Source organism: Rhinopithecus roxellana, chromosome 4 (assembly GCF_007565055.1).
Source record: "Rhinopithecus roxellana isolate Shanxi Qingling chromosome 4, ASM756505v1, whole genome shotgun sequence".
Taxonomy (NCBI): Eukaryota; Metazoa; Chordata; class Mammalia; order Primates; family Cercopithecidae; genus Rhinopithecus; species Rhinopithecus roxellana.
The window spans coordinates 126388927-126406654 of NC_044552.1; the positions used below are offsets into that span (position 1 = coordinate 126388927).

At 38.7% G+C, this 17728-nt stretch overlaps 1 protein-coding gene across 8 annotated transcripts in view; it reads right to left on the bottom strand.

Moving 5' to 3' along the window:
- The window catches only part of L3MBTL3 (L3MBTL histone methyl-lysine binding protein 3), a 124463-nt gene that overhangs the window by 70716 nt on the left and 36019 nt on the right, over positions 1–17728 (bottom strand). For all 8 annotated transcript variants that reach the window (XM_010354707.2, XM_010354709.2, XM_030929171.1 and 5 more), the window contains 6 exons: positions 17278–17362; positions 14906–14997; positions 12559–12663; positions 5715–5850; positions 3775–3866; positions 1010–1161 (listed from right to left, as the gene is read on the bottom strand). In XM_010354707.2, coding sequence (XP_010353009.2) covers positions 1010–1161; positions 3775–3866; positions 5715–5850; positions 12559–12663; positions 14906–14997; positions 17278–17362 — 662 coding nt within the window. The remainder of the gene's footprint in view (positions 1–1009; positions 1162–3774; positions 3867–5714; positions 5851–12558; positions 12664–14905; positions 14998–17277; positions 17363–17728) is intronic.

Consider the following 17728-nt stretch of genomic DNA (forward strand, 5'->3'; position numbering starts at 1 on the left):
TTCATATTTTTGATCTGCGGTTGGTTGAATCCGTGGATGTGCAACCCACAGATACAGAAGGCCAATTGTACTTGGCTCTGTGTAATCTAATCATGGAACTAATTGTCTACATTTTTAAAAAATTCTGCAAAAAGCGTAGGTAACATATAATGTAAAGCATTTCAAAAATATGAATAGCAAATGAATTTCAACATCTCTTCTTTTTTAAACAATGCAAGTAAAACTGATGAGTATCTAAGAATCCCATCTGAGAAGTAATGGAAATTATCGATGTGTCTACTGAATGTTTAAATACATGGATGCTAAAAAATAAGGTCAACAAACAAACCTCCCTGACGTTTAGCAATATTTACATAAGTTAATATTCACTTATCCTATAACATGAGCCATATTTTATATAAATATACCTATTACTTCTCTAAAATGTTCTCAATTCAAGTGTACTCTAGAAGGAACTAAACATTTTAGAAATGCCTTTTACCAGGAAACTGAATTACAGCAATCAATGAACATGAATTTGTTATGAAAAATCCTTATTCCAACTATTTAATCAAAATATAATGGCTTTATTATAATTATTTTATAATTACATAATTGTAAAATATGTTGCTTTTACTACTTTGTGCAGGATATCCAAGGATTAAAAATAATATTCTTCAATATATTTTGCAGTCAGCTATTACGAATGTTTAAATTAGCTGATGGGCATGAAAATAAGAAGGGAAGAGTAAAATACGTGTGAACATATGTCGGGAATGTGGCGTGTGCAGACTGCACTTCCATAGTAGGAAGTCAACTAAAATACCAATCATAAAGGAGAATTAAACGATGCTATTTAAAATATATTCCATATGGAACAGGTAAAAAATTAAAAACCTGTAATAGGAAACAGTGGGGCAAAATATTGGTTTTTTTTTTGTTATAAGCTTTGCATTATTACTGTTTTTAAACCATTTACTTGGATAAACATTAAATTTTTAAAAGCACACAACAACGGAAAATGTCTCACCAATAGTCATAGCTCTCATCCCAGTTGTCAAAATGTACCAGGAAACGATTGTCCACCATATCTGTTACCGTAGCAACACAGATGAATGAGGGATTCTTTTTGTCTACTGCCTCAAGCTTCATACCAACTCGAAAGCCCGATGGGATCACTGTCTATGGAAACACAGATTTAATTAGAGATAAGCACACACTTAACAACCGCAAGAACTGCACACTCTCTGCACCTCCCGCTCAAAGGCCCGGCATCCACTGCTGTATTCACATAATTTAAAAATCATATGGCAGTTTCACAGCAGGGTCGCTTTCCAACAAGCAGCAATAAAAAAATAAAAACGCCCTACTGCTACACCCAATTAGCTATCTAGGCCTCAAAATGAAAATATCCATCACCTCACAGAGTTTAAAATAATTAATTTTAACATGTGTTTTGATGCCTTAATTAGAAAACTATAATAGGTAGGCAAGTTTTATTCACCATATAGTTCATATTTTGTCCTTCTTTTCTCGATTACAGACTTAACAATGAAAATTATTCACACAAAGTATGCACTTAATCAAGTTAAAAATGTGCATGAGTCAGTACAAATTCACTCCCACTTCTGAAAATATCTCTCAAAAGAGTACTCTACCGAAAGTAGGTCATCTTCATATATGAAAGGCTGCAAATTATTACAACTTTTACTCAACACTACAGATACATTTTATTCCTAATAGCAGCAAAAGAATTGGCTGTTGATGCACACAGCTATTCAAAATAGTTGGTAACTTAAAGAAATCCACAGATAATCAGTCATCCAGAACATGGAACAAAAACAACAAAAGTTCTGTAAGAGTTAGTGCTTGAGGTTCAGTAATATATGAACATCTCTTACAATCTTTTGTGACGAATAATATCTTAATCTATCTGTCTCTACATATATATTTATATATGTACACACATATATGTAGAGAATTACATGTCTTCAATTCTAGGGCTCAGAATCAAGCTTATTTGTCTGCAGATATATAGTATACCTAGATACCAATGATGCCAATCACGACACTACAAGTCATTCCTTCCCTTTAAAAAAAAAAAAAAAAACACCTCTGTTCAGACTCAATTATACAGATATTATTCTAACTACTTAGGCAAGATAGATGCTATCTCTCATTTTACTATGATTATACAACCATCATTGTAAAAACGTAGATAGCCGTGTATCTGAAAATGTTAGAATAAGTTGTGTCTGAATGGATGGAACAGGCACTAATGCTATACAGAAGTTTTTACTAAGGATTTAATTACTGAAATTTATCCAAGTTCTGACCATAAATGTTTGAGTATTCTGAGGTAGAGGAATCTAGAAGTGGAAAAAGTGTCTCTTAGATACGAAATGGAGAGCCCAAGAGTAAGTTGTATGCTAGCAATGCATAGAATTTAGGAAGACGGTTCAAGGCAGTTCATCAAATCCCTGACCCAAGTCATCATCAGAGAACCAGACAGGGATTCGGAAACTTGGAGCAGAGACAGCAGGCTGCTAACTTTTCCACCGAACTGACCTTCCTCCCTGGGATAAATTTTGACAGGGAATACCAACTGACAATGCACTGTTACACTTTGGCAATTACACTACCCTCTCAATTAAGATGTTTTAAAATAAAAAGCTGGCCCATTAACACTATTGGTAACCTAAACACACACACACACGCATGCACACAAACACAATATGTCAGTTCTCTAATTCAACCTGGTTTGTGTTTGATTAAATCAGAGAACATTTCAGCCATTAGACTGATGCTCTCAAACCAACTAACTGGTTAACAGTGTTTCCCAAATGGAGGATTTTTGGAGTGAGGAGGTTTCTCCTGCTCTTGATATTTATTTATTTCCATTTGGAGGGAATGCTGTTACTGAAACATTACTGCTTCTCTCCACTGTCTCACTCACTGCTACCTGCCTGGTGACTCTGGGAAGGAGGAACTGATCATACCAGAGACAAAGCTGGGCTGCCGGGTGCACAGCTTCCACTCTGCTCTTCAAGGATCCAGTGTTCCCTGGGCTTGGGGGATGGGGGTGAAAGGAGAATTAAATCTCTTCAATTCTAGGGCTCAGAATCAAGCTTATGTGTCTGCAGATGCAAGACATGCACGTCCTCCAACTTAGCTCTGACCATCTGTAAAGACGGCATTTTGGTTTTCCACTGGCTTGCCCTTTATTCTTTCCAATTAGATCAGAACTTGGGAAAGGAAAAATGTCATGGATCAAGTCTGCCAATGGAGGAACATGTTATGGAAAGTGGGAATACAGGTCAAGAAGTAGAAAAGACACACACGTCCAGATTTTGCTTTTGTTTACTGTAAACAAAGCTATAAACTACAGTGAAAATACATCACAGTCTCTAGTGACCTCCTACATGTAAACTGAAACAGGGCTACCTTCATCTGGCTATGTGAATTCCATTTGAAGAGCACTCCCATATAAGTGATAATAACAATAAAATATCTCAGCCAATTTAGTTTTTTATGCATCTTAATTGTAAATCTCACCTGAATGTTATACTACCTTGTCTTCTACTATGCAGTGAAAGAGACAACCATAATATGGCTATAAAACATATTTATTCATGAAGATTTTAAGCTAATTTTAAACTTTAATTAAGATAAGAGTACTCTATTTACCAAGGCAATACAATTTATTATAGTTCCTTGTTATCACTTGTAACTGATCCTATGAGATACTCAAAAATCTTCTTCCTTTGAAAGAAAACGTGCTTTGCATGTACTTACTATATTCTGATTTTCAAATAATGACTTAGGAGCAGCTTGAGCTTTACATGTCTTAAGATAGGTCTGCCAATTGAATTCTTCTTCTTTATACCCTAGAGTAAGCACATATGAACAGACTGATTCAAATATCAAAATATTTTACACTTAAGTTTTCCAGTCCCACTTTTATCTCTAACTCTAACATGCCAAAATCAATCAAATGACTTTTTTAATAAACACAATTTAACTCATAATTCATAACTATGTATATTTAGACTATGTTTATTTTCAACAAACTGTATTATTATTTTCTAATTCTGAATGAATGGTAATGGATATAAAGAAAAGGAATAAGGAAACAAATACGTATTATACCCAGGGCACTTATTATCAGGGTATTTCTACCAGTATTTAGGTAGAATTCCTCTACAGTATAGATGCTGAACTAGAGTAGTCAAAATTCTTTACTTTTCTCTCACCTCGTCTATTTTGGGAAGAATAACTTATAGGAACAAGCGGGAAGTTGGAAATAATAGAAATGAACAGGTAAAATCTTTTTGGCCTATCACTTCAAGAAGGACAATTAAAGGTTTATGAAGTAAGGATGTTGGCAAATTACAGTAAGGGAAATGTCCTCCCTTAATTTTTACAATTTCATTGAAGTTAACATTTCCTTTAAAAAGGAAATTGAGCATCTTATTTTATCTGCGAATATGCTTTCTTTTACATTCATTAAAGTCCAGAAGGCAGCATGAAAAAAACAGCTAATAATTTACCATATATAAGAGATCAATTTGTGAAAAGGCTTACAGATTTTCTTTTTCACCCTCATCTTTTCTATGCGATTTTGTTTAATCCTTCAGCTATCTGAAAATACCACTCTGCCATTATTTTTTCACTTAAAGGGATGGCTAATGCACTGAAGTCCTGAGATAGGCCAAAAATATCAACCTAGTAACCTTAATTTTTGACATAAAGTAAACAAAAATAAATGTAATGATTGAAAAAGAAGGGAATAAGATATTACTAAATATGGCCGAGCACGGTGGCTTACACCTGTAATCCCAGCACTTTGGGAGGCCGAGGTGGGCAGATCACTTGAGGCCAGAAGTTTGAGACCAGCCTGGCCAACATGGTGAAGCTCTAGCTCTAATAAAAACACAAAAATTAGCCAGGCATGATGGCAGGTGTCTGTAATCCCAGCTACTCAGGAGGCTGAGGTAGGAGAATAGCTTGAACCTTGGAGGCAGTGGCTGCAGTGAGCCAATATCACACCACAGCACTCCAATCTGGGTGACAGAGCAAGACTCCATCTCAAAATAAAAAATGAAGGAATACTTTAGGGAGACAGTGAAAAAGATGATATCTGTTATTCTTGAACTTTGACGTAAACATGAAATAGGAAGATCACTGGGGGATTATAACATAAAGAACTCAAATAGAAGAAAAGTAATTGCTGTGAGTTCAACCCCCCACCTAAGCCAATTTTTAGTGTTATAGTCTTCTTGCCAATCTCCTAAATATCAAAATCTATACAGTCATGCATAATTTCTCAGGATTTTCTATATAATGAAAAACTGATTTGAAAAATTAGTTTAAACCAGTTTACACTAAACTTAGTTATGTAAACTACTTTAAACTAATTTTTCAAATCAGTTTTTTCAAAGATACATGTATTTAATAATAGAAATTTGCAGGTAAACATTATTTGCAGCCAAAGTTGAGTATCAAGCAAATGTTATTTTACATGAAAATAAGCATATGAACATACTTTATTTTCTTAAGTTGGATTCTACTTTTATTTATTTTACTTTAATAAATGTGGTTTCATCATGAATAATAAGGTTAAATTTGTGCCTATCTGAATTTTCATAAAGTCTGAATTCTTAACAATTCTAACGTAGCATGTAAGAAAATGAGTTTTTACTGAATTTAAAATATAAAACAAAAAGTGACAAAACCTTTTGGAGGATGGAGTTTGTGGCCAGTTTTCTCACACCACCCAACTGGGTGGATATCCAGAGCGTCTGCATTCACCCAGAAGTCATAGCAATCAGAATACCCATCAAAGTGAAGCTTTATCCTGTATCCACAAACCTGAAACAGGTAAAACAGGTTGAACTATTTTTTTAAATCCAGAATATTCATATATATACACAAAAATAAACATGGACACCAGTCATGATATAGTCTTAATGTTAATCAAACCACCCCCATTAACAGCAATAAAACTACACAAATACCCAGAATCTAAAGACAAAAGCTATTAAATTGGGAAGAGCTGAGCTGTGGCATTCTGGCAACATCCTCAGTTACATTACGAGCACACGGATGCGGGCAAAGCATAATATCCCAAAAGTGCAGGTCCTTTCTCCACTCCCTGTGTTGTACCAGGATGTGTCCCCAAGGTAAGCTGGAAGGCACACCAGCACAGCACACTCAGCTCTAGCATGGCCCCAAAGTGGATGCTCTGCCCTGCCCTGAATGCTGCAGACCACAGCTGGTGCATATGCACAGAAGTCAAGTGTTTCTTCTCCACCAAAGCTGGGTTGGAAGGAAGAAAGAAAAGCGCCTCTCCTGGTTTATTACTTGGATGAGACAGGCTCCTAAGAATGCTAGTAAGAACGTACTCTGTATAACACATGCCGTACATATGCCTACAGGGCCCCACTTACGGACATTCTGAGTTAGAAGGTCATATAGGCTTATGAGACCTGAGCCAGATCATACCCTCCTCTGGGCTTTCAGAGAGAAGGTTCAGCCCCTTGGACTTCTTCCCACTAACACAAGCAGATGTGTTCAGGTAGAAACACATACCACACCAGACCTCTACCCGCTCCGTGAGCATCAGTCCTGCAGAACCCTGAATGATGGACTTAGATCAGAGTGCAGAGCCAGGACAATCAATCCTCAAATAGTGAGGCAGCTGTACAGTTACTGTCATGGAAAGTTCTCTAAAACATATTGCTAAAATTCAAGTGGCAGAACACATAACAGAGAATGAGTTAGTTTATGAGAAAATTAGACATGTGGGGGTCCACATGTATATTTATGGGTATATGATTATGTATACATATATGTATTATGTGTGTATACATATATATAAGTATATGCATTTATATACATACATTAATATACACATATATGCATATATACATAAACACAGAGTAAAAAGAAGTCTGGATGAATATTTGCCAAAATGTTAATAATGATTTCTTCTAGGAAGTGGTAGTAAAAAGGAAAGGGCAAAATGGAAACGATGGACTTTTAATATTTTCTCTTATATATCAGTATTTTTTCAAATAAAATGTATTGATACACCACATACATAAAATTTACAACTAAGCTGACTCCCCCACAAAGAGAACAGTCTCTCCATAGAACTCAGATGGAATCCCTGGGAAATACAATATCTCAAGAAAGGCAGGAGATACCACCACTCCCTGCAGCCACCTCATTCAAAGAAGGCTGCTTCTCTCCTCTGACTCACAGTCAGCTGTCTCTGGCCGATCCTAAGAGCTCAGCCCTTTAGTAACTTACAGCCTCTAGTTCCTGGTGGGCACACAGTTCTGAGCTTCTGCTCCCTTGAGCCAAGCTCTCTCTGTTCTCCCTAGTCTCTATCTCAGGCTCACTGGAAAGCTATGCTTTGAGAAACAATCTCCCGCATCCTCACCCTCCTTGCCCACAGTCATACCTAGCTCGTCCTTCTCAAGCCTTTCCCCAAGGCTGCTCATGTTCCCAACTCTACCTCCTGCAGACATAGGAGGGGTTGCTGCCTCCCACCACACCATGGATCCTAGGCCAGTTCTCCTCCGAGGCTCGAGCCACATGGCTGAAGCAACTCTCCTCCTCTTCTTCCCCCATGCTAACCACCCAAACACTTAGCCCTGGCTTATTCTTTTTCTTTCCAACTGAGTACTTTCATCATCCATACGGATGCCTTATCCAATACCCTGGCGTTCTGGCTCCCTTCCTCTCTACTTCAAGCCCTCACTCCCACGAATCTAGTCCCCAACAAGAACTGCTCTGCTTCTTAGTATTACATGTAAAAATCCAACCCTGGGACACATACTCCGATTCCAGTCTGTCAACCCAGTTACCCCCAGCATGCCTCTTCCTCAATCTCAACAGAAACTCTAGTCTCACACTGATCCCTCTACTTTCTCCCTAGCAGCGCCCCTCACCCCAAGTCTTCCTTTTCTAGCAATACCTCAAAAAACATTTTCTTGACAACATTTTACAATTTCTGCCCTAATATCCTTTGCAAAATATTTGCCTGGTGACAATCCATCATTTCAGGTATCCATCTTGTTTCCACCTAACCAAGTCTAGTAAATGGTGCCGGGAAGGAAAAAATGACATACCGCCAGTCTTTATTATTCGCATATTGTATTCCACATTTGTGAAGTCATCTACTTGATACAATTTATTTGTTACCCCAAAATAATACCCACAGCGTTCGTGGACATGCACAGACTGACAACACTTTTGAGTCACTCAACGTGCATGTTCCCAGCTGAAGTCAATCAAGAAGGCGCTTTACCTTCTTGTTTCAATTCTCGTACTGGGAACAACAGTCTTTTGTGTGGTCCATTTCGTGCCACATGTTCTACATTTTTGTGCTTTTCTTGGGTGATGCTGCTCTTTAAAATGGCCCCTGACACAGTGCTGAGGTGCTGTTTAGTGTCCCTAAGTGCCAAAAGGTTGTGATGTTGCCCTACAGAGAAGAAACTTGCGCTAGATAAGCTTCATCCGGCAGGGGTGATAGTGCTCTTACTTGTGAGTTCAATTTTTCATGAATCAACAATATATATTTAAATGAGGTGTCTTTAAACAGAAACACACATAAAACAAGGTTACATACTGATCAGCAGATGAAAATGTGACCAGAGGCTCACAGGAAGCTAACCCTCTATTTCCCCTAAGAGCAATGGTTCCATACTCGGTAATTTGTGGAGCATAATTACTGCGAATAATGAAAATGAACCAACAAGAATCAACTCCACCTGAATGCTGGGCTCTGCCACTGCCTAGCAATTCTCCTAGATGGTGCTGTCCAACTCCCTCTCCCATTCTTCACTGTGGTCTTTTCAAATCCTCCTCCTCCTCCTTCAGCTTCTAATCCCACTTTCTCCATCCTCACTCTCAGCCAATAATTTGCCTTCTAACCCAAAGAAGATTTCTCAAATGTGTGCCTCCAAACGGACAAGCTCCCCATATCCACAAGCCCTACTTCTTTGCCCCTCCTTCCTGTTATAAAGCAAGAGACTCCTCCCTCTGCCTAAGACTTGGATTTCCACATATATTGTGTGGGTCCCATCTTCTCCCAGGCCTCTTCTCTGAACCTTCCAATACTCTACTTCCTGGTGGCTTCTTCAGAATTCAAATACTATGTTATCTTACCATTGCATTGCAAAGGGGTGGAAAAAAAAAAAAAAAGAAAGAAAGAAAGGCAAGAAGGGAAGAAGGGGGGGAGGGAGAGAAAAAGAGAAAATTAATATGAAAAGTAGCAATATGCATCAAAAATTTAAATGTAATTTATATGTCCATACTTTTCACCTGGCAATTCTAGAGATAGATCCTAGACCTACTTACAGATGTAAGAGGATGCTCACTGGACCCTTTTTTTTTAAATTTTTTAATGAAAAAATGACGCTCACTCAGTTGTTCAATACGACAGCAGTTAAATGAATTAAAGTCAATTCCATAAAATGGAGTACTATCCAATGGTTAAAAAGAATATGTATGCCAGGTGTGGTGGCTCATGCCTGTTATACAAGCACTGTGGGAGGCCAAGATGGGAAGACTGCTTGAGCCCAGGACTTCAAGATCAACCTGGGCAATATTGCAGGACTCCATTTCTAAAAAAAACAAAAATTAGCTGGGCATCAGGTGGTACACGCCTACATGAGAGGTCCCAGCTACACGAGAGGCTGAGATGGGAGGATCGCTTGTGCCCAAAATGTTGGGGCTACAGTGAGGCCATGTTCACGTCACTGCACTCTAGCCTCGGTTATAGAGACAGACCCCGTCTCAAAAAAAAAAAAGGTTGTGTGTGTGTGTGTCAAAAACAAAATGCAGTACAAATTATTATACACAGAGAAAACATCTGGAAGGCACACAGTCAACTGTTACGGGTCATGCTCTCTGGGATATGGAATATGGAAGGAAGGAAGGGGGATGGGAAAACACTCTTACACTATTAATAGTTGAAGTTTTCAGAATGAGCAAACATTACTTTTATAATAAAAACTAGGGAAGGTAAAATAAATCTGCAAAAACCAAAAGCTGAAAAACAGACATATATCATAAAAATTCCCTCTCTCTTTTATAGCTAAACTTCTCAGAAGCAGTCTATACTTACTGCTTCCTCACAATCATTTCATAACACTCAATTCTGTTCCCAAACACTCCAATTGCCCTGGCACAAGACACAATTCCCTCATGCTCCTTGAGAACAACCACAGCTTCTGACACCCCTGCTTCTTCCCCACTTCAACTGCCCACTCTCCCTGGTTCCTACTGCAGGCCCCTCTCCTGGTTCCTTTCTCTGTCTCTCGCTGTTCCTTTTCAGGATCCTGCTCTATTCTTTCTCCTACACCATCCTCTTACTTGATGGTATTCTTCAGGGATAGCGACTCACGCCTTGTCCTCTCCCTGGGCAATATCATCCACTTCAAAGGACAAACACAAATCATCCACCAAGAAACTGTGACCCTCCCCTTCCAACTCAAAAGGGTCTAACAAAAACTCGAGTCCAGGAAGGAGAGAACAGAAAATGTCTGATCAAGTTTGAGAGTGACAGTATTCTCACTGTAAATAAAATCTACAAAAATGGTCCACAACAATTTTCTGATATGAGTAAGAGAATCCAGTTACTTCCTTTCACTACATAATACACGACTACAAGCTGCAAGTTCCTTTAACACTCAGTGCCTCAAGTTTCTCATCTGAAAAATGGGAGAGAATGGGTTCTACCTCAAAAGTTTGTTTTGAGAACTAATAAGAGCTAACAGATGGGCCGGGTGCAGTGGCTCACGCCTGTAATCCCAGCACTTTGGGAGGCTGAGGCAGGTGGATCGTCTGAGGTCAGGAGTTCAAGACCAGCCTGGCCAACATGGCGAACCTCATCCCTACTACAAACACAAAAATTAGCCAGGCATGCTGGCACGTGCCTGTAGTCCCAGCTACTCAGGAGGCTGAGGCAGGAGAATCACTTGAACCCGGGAGGCGGAGGTTGCAGTGAGCCGAGATTGCGCCACTGCACCCCTGCCTGGGTGACAGAGCGAGACTCCATCTCAAAAAAAAAAAAAAAAAAGAGCTAACAGATGAAAAGTACTTCAATTAGCTGCAGGCACATAGTATACCCTATGTAACCATATGTTATCATTGACTGAGGCTGCCATCATCCAGCCACCACATGGTACTGCGTTTTGCAGAAGCCACGCTTCTTATAAGTTCATTAGGTAAATTAAACAATAGCATGATACTTAAAACTAGTACACAAGACTATCTTATTCTTTTGGGAGGAATTTTTTAAATAGAACTCTGGCTCAAGGGAGGGAGCAAGGAGGAGGCTAGCATAGGAGGAAACACATTTTTTAAAGTACTCTCAGTAATATATATATGAATAATTGACTTGGTCATTGTTTCCTGAAAAATTTCATACAGATACTTTAAAATACTTTTATATATATATTATATATATTATACATATATTATATTATATGTATTATATATATTATATTATATATTATGCATATTATATATTATATATATAATGTATATTATATATAATGTATATTATATATTATATATAATGTATATGATATATAACGTATATTTTATATATAATGTATATTATATATTATGTATATGATATATAACGTATTTTATATATATATTATATATATTATACATATATTATATTATATGTATTATATATATTATATTATATATTATGCATATTATATATATAATGTATATTATATATAATGTATATTATATATTATATATAATGTATATGATATATAACGTATATTTTATATATAATGTATATTATATATTATGTATATGATATATAACGTATATTATATATAATGTATATGATATATAACGTATATTATATATTATGTATATTGTATATTATATATATATTATGTATATTGTATATTATATATATATTATGTATATTGTATATATTACATATATTATATATATTATATATATAAACTATCTGTTGGTCTGTTCCTTATGTTAAGGAATACAGTAAGGCAAAGGCTATAGAATCAGACAGACATGGGTTCAAATCCTGGTTCTACCATTTTGAAGCTGTGTGGTCACAGTTTTTAAAGCACTCTCAGTAATATATTAGACTGAGATCTATATTTACATATTTGGCTTGGTCATTTTTTTCCTGAAAAATTTCACAGAGATACCTTGAAATACTGAAAAACAAAAACAAAAAAAAACAAACAAAAAAATAAGTATCTGTTGGTCTGTTCCTTATGGCAAGGGCTATGGCATCAGACAGACACTGGTTCAAATCCAGGTTCTACCACTTTGAAGCTGTGTGATCTTGTATCTATTACTTCATCACTCTGAGCCTCACTTCCCTAACCTACAAAACAGAGCTTGAGAAAAACCACAACGTGCACAGGATTCTTATAAAGATTAAACGAAATAATGCACACAAAACAGTAAGCACCGTGCCTGGCATGAAATACAACCAATGGCAGTTTTTCCTCATTTTAAATCCCCATAATCACCATTTTATTTTAAAAATAAAGATGAGGCAAAGCTTACCTCTGCCACGGTGAGGACACAGTACACAGACTGATGCTCAGGATCCACGCCTTCTAATTTCATGCCAACTTTGAATCCATTTTTGTTATATGGAAAGGACTGGTGCTAAAATGCAAAATGACAGCAGCCTTAGTCCCTTATCCCAAAGGCCTACTTAAAAATGTAAATAGTTACCATTTTAAAAATAAAGACTATTTAACCAAATACATAATTTCTAAAAATCCACAGAAAAAGAATCAATAAAAAACCCAATGAAAAAATGGAACAAGGCCATAAATAGATCCTAGGAAAGGAAATGTAATGCCATATACCCTTTGTGTTTTACATATTTGAAAAGATGTTCGACCTCATGCAGAAGAGACATACAAAGTAAAATTACACTAAGATACGTTTCACCTGCCAGGCTGATAAAGATCAGAAAATTTGACAACACTGTGTTGGTAAAGCTGTAGGAAAACAGATACATGCACACATCACTAGGAAGAATGAAAATTGGTACAATCTTTAGCAATTTCATAATATCAATCAAAAAATTCTTTTTGACACAACAATTCTAATTCCAGGAAATTATCCAAGGGATACTCACACATGTGAAAAATGACTGGTATAGAAGATTATTCACCAAAGCATATAGCAAAAGATTTGAAAGTATATATGTATGTACGTGCAAATCAATAGGGAGCAACCTAAATGATTACAGAACAGGCCTAAGATGGAATACTATGTATGGCTATAAAAGAATGGTGAAGAGATTCATGACTCAGGATGGAATCATCCTCAAACTGTCAAGTTAAACAAAAAAAGCAAAGTCCAAAAAGTATACAACATATGTTATCATTTGGTTTAAGACAGAAAGGGAAGGATCTGTGTGTGTGTGTGTGTGTGTGTGTATATATATATACACACACACATTGCTTATATGAACATATAATTTTCTAGGAAGGGAATATAAGAACTGGTAACACTGGTTACTTCCGGCTAGGCAAACCTGGTGCCTGGGGGACAGCGCTATGAGAGACGTTCTTTATAGTATTGTAGTACTTTTATATTTTGAATCACATGCATTCATTACTGATTCAAGGAATTAGCTACATTTAAACTTTTTTTTTTAATGTAAAAAAGTATTCTCTAAAGGACCAAAGCTACAGAAAATAATTACAGAGAACAAGTGTACATGTAATTACTACTACATTTAAATCAAATATTCTTAATGTAGATGTATCATCCTAACATTTACTATTCATCACTTTTTAAAAGCTTGCTATGTTCATACCTACATAAAAATACACCTATAGCCGATTAATTACATACCATGATTAAATATAATGAAATAATTTAAACCAAGGGTTAGCAAACGCCAGTCTGTGGGTCAAACCCAGTGCACCATGAGTTTTATAAACAGTCTTACTGGAACATAGCGATGCCCACTTGTCTACATATTCTCTATGGCTGCTTTTGTGCTACGACGACCTAACTGAGTTGTTGCAACAGAGGCCACATGCTCTGAAATGCCTAACATATTTACTATCTGACCCTTTACCAAAAAAGTTTACCAACCCTTGTTTTTTTGTGTGTGTGTTTTTTTGTTTGTTTTGAGACAGGGTCTTGCTCTGTTGTCCAGGCTACAGTACAGTGGCAGGATCGTAGCTCACTGCAACTTTGAACACCATGCTTGGCTATATTTTTATTTATTTATTTATTTTTTTAGAGGTAGGGTCTCACTATGTTGCTCAGACTGGTCTCGAACTCCTGGCCTCAAGTGATCCTACTGCCTCAACTTCCCAAAGTGATGAGATTGCAGGCAGGCGTGTGCCACTGCACCAGGACCCCAACCCTTGGTTTAGTCCAGGGACATCGACTGCTACTCAGAACTACATTTGATATCTATATTGTTAACTGATTTTAAATCACTTATGATAAAATACTTTTATTGTAGCTAATATAATATAGTGACCCATTTTTAGATGTTCTGTTGTGATAGTATGTAAATCGCAGTAACTCATTTTTCATCTCTCAAAGCCACAATCTTGTCGTGAAATTTCCTAAGATTTTTTTCTTCATCTGCTAGTTTTTCACCGTAGTATTAGTACCCTGTTAAAATTCATGATTGCAAGCTCATCAAATGCTGAGAGAAAAGAACACACGTGTCAGTGTGCACCCACACATGTGGCATGGGGAAGGTACGCACATGTCAATGTTAACTGCCCTCCATATAAACACACGCATGAAAAACTGTATCCTGAAAAAATGATCTCAAGTCAAATTTCAGTGGAAACAACAATCCTAATTCAGGCTGGGATCCCAGCTCCTGTGCCCTTACAGATCATGTCTCTAGAAGGGCCCATACCTCCTTGAACAGCTTTGCTGGCACTGCCACAGCTTTCTCCTCTTCCAGGTAGGATGCCCAGCACCATGCTTTCTTTCCTTTAGGAGGCAAACCTGAAAGGCAAGCGAAACTGAAATGACAGAATTTCCAAATCCAAGCCAGCAGTGCTTCATCTGTGAACTCACACTTCCCTGACTGATACTCTGCCTGGCTCTTCTCTGACTTCCAGGGCCGGTATCTCTCAGTCTCTCTTCCTGGCTCCTCTTCCCAAGAACCAAGATAAAAACCGAACTGTGGTTTGCACCCTTAGTGAGGAGGGTAGGAGATGGAAATGGAATAACTTAGAATAAAGGAAGAAGACAGCAGGAAGTCAAGACAAAACACTACCACAGAAGCTACAGGAAGGGGGAGCTTCTAGAAGCAGGATGCTCAAAAAATTTTCCCTAAGAGATCAAGAAGTTGAGGACTGTGGAAAGGCCAGTGCATTGAGTGGCTGCTAATCTTGAAAAGGAAGGAAAACAATCAATATAGTGAGAGGCAGATTTTTAGGTGCAAAAAGAATGCATAAGTGATAAAAATAATGGAGGCACTTAATATTCGTTTTATATATTTTGGATTAATTAGAAAAAGACTGGAAATGAAGGAAAAATATAATAGCCTGATGCAGAGCAAAGTTGAGAGAAAGGTACTTTGGGGACGAGACTGGAACAGGCTAAGGCAGAGTACACAAAGAGAAGAAAAAAATCGGAAAACTTATGGGAAAAATGTGACTGAAGGAACAAGGTCCCAGAAGAGCCAGGGGCCTGGAAGTTCATCCGGGGTAAAAAAGAAGGGCAAGGGAAAGGATGGTGAAAGAAACAGCCATTTCGAGGCAGAGTGCAGAGGAACTGAGGAATTTACACCCTTCATCTCAGTGACATAAAACAGAAGGTCAGCTCTGAAAAGACACAAAAGTTAAGCTGCGTGCCTGAGGCAGGTGGGGCTATTTGCAATTTTTTAAGGAATTAACAGAACAAGGCTAGAATGCACCCCAGCACTGAGGAAGAGCGCGTGGTTCATGGCCCTGGTTTGTCGGGACAGTATGACAGTGCAGGCTGTGAGCTAAGGCAGGCAAGGGGATAGAGCCTAGTGGGGGACACCCCCCAGGGCCTCTATGGAAGTGACCCAAGGTCCACACAGAATAAGCAGAAAAGTACATCGAGACAAATACTAAAGGGAAGGGCCTCAGGGCCGGCTTCCTTCTGGAAATAAAATGCTGCATGAGGAACAATGGAACAAACAAAAAAAGGGGCCAGGGAAGGTGGCTCACACCTGTAATCCCAGCACTTTGGAAGGCAGACCCGGGCAGATGGCTTGAGGTTAGGAGTTCGACACCAGCCTGGCCAATATGATGAAACCCCACCTCTACTAAAAATACAAAAATTAGCCAGACGTGGTGGTGCACAACTGTAATCCCAGCTACTTGGGAGGCTCTGGAAGGGGAATCACGTGAACGCAGGAGGTGGAGGCTGTTGTGAGCCAAGATTGTGCTGCCATACTTCAGCCTGGGTGACAGAGTGAGAATCCATCTCAAAAACAGAGGGGAGGGGAGGGGAGGGGAGGGGAGGGGAGGGGAGGGGAGGGGAGGGGAGGGGAGGGGAGGGGAGGGGAGGGGAGGGGAGGGGAGGGGAGGGGAGGGGAGGGGAGGGGAGGGGAGGGGAGGGGAGAAGAGAAGAGAAGAGAAGAGAAGAGAAGAGAAGAGAAGAGAAGAGAAGAGAAGAGAAGAGAAGAGAAGAGAAGAGAAGGAAAAAAACAGGTTCCATGCCAGGAGCTCATATTTTGAGAGGGAACATTAAAAACCTAACACTGTGGGAAATGAATAAGAACAGAGGTTTTAGTAAAGAAGCAGAGGCAAGAAACACCTACTTGATGAGGGGGACAGAGAGAGAGAGGGAGAGAGGGAGGGAGGGAGAGAGAGGGAGGGAAGGAGGGAGATGGGGAAAGGGGGACAGAGGGAGGGAGGGAGGGAGAGACGAAGAGAGGGAGAAAGGGAGGGAGGGAGGGAGACAGGGAAGGGGGAGGGAGACGGGGGAGGGAGGGAGGGGGGAGGGAAGAAGGGGGGAGGGAAGGAGGGAGAGAGGGAGAAGGGAGGGAGGGAGAAAGGGATGGGGGAAGAGAGCAAGAAAAGGAGGGAGGGAGGAAGGAAGACAGTTCTCATCCTTACCCTGAAACCACTTGAAAGTTATGAATTTTCATTTTTTTCCTTATCCTCAAAATCTCAATCTTTATTGACAAAACTGAATCAAAGAAAATCCTGAAGTAATACTTTAACTGCCATGACTAAAATTTCCACCTGTGTGAACCATTTTCAATTCCATAAAGTTACAGGTAAGACTTTATTTTCATCAGCTCACCCTGCTTTAATACAGCCGAATCCCCTCGTCTTTTCCTCCGCGCTCTCTGCGAACCCCTCAAGATTCTTACATCTTGTTTGTTCTCCTACAAAAAGAAAGGAAAATTATGACTTTACAGTTCAAGAAATTGGCACCAGTGAATAGTTAGAGAGCTGTCAGAAAGCACTTTTTCTGTTGTTCTTTTCTTCAGTTCTACTTTATAACTTTTAAGGAAAGAAAGAATATAGTTCATTTGAAAACTGTGTTGCTTTTGGCCTGAGGTTATTGTAAAATAAGACCGTATCCATGTATTACCCACTGGAAGAGCATGGACACCGCTCCCTGCTCCTTGAAACACTTCCGCCCTCAACTGCGTGACCACTCCGCTCTGATTTTCCTCACGCCTCACTGGCACCGCTTTGTCTCCTCTGCTGATGTCTCCTCCAATCCAGTTCCCTTCTCTACCCTTTCT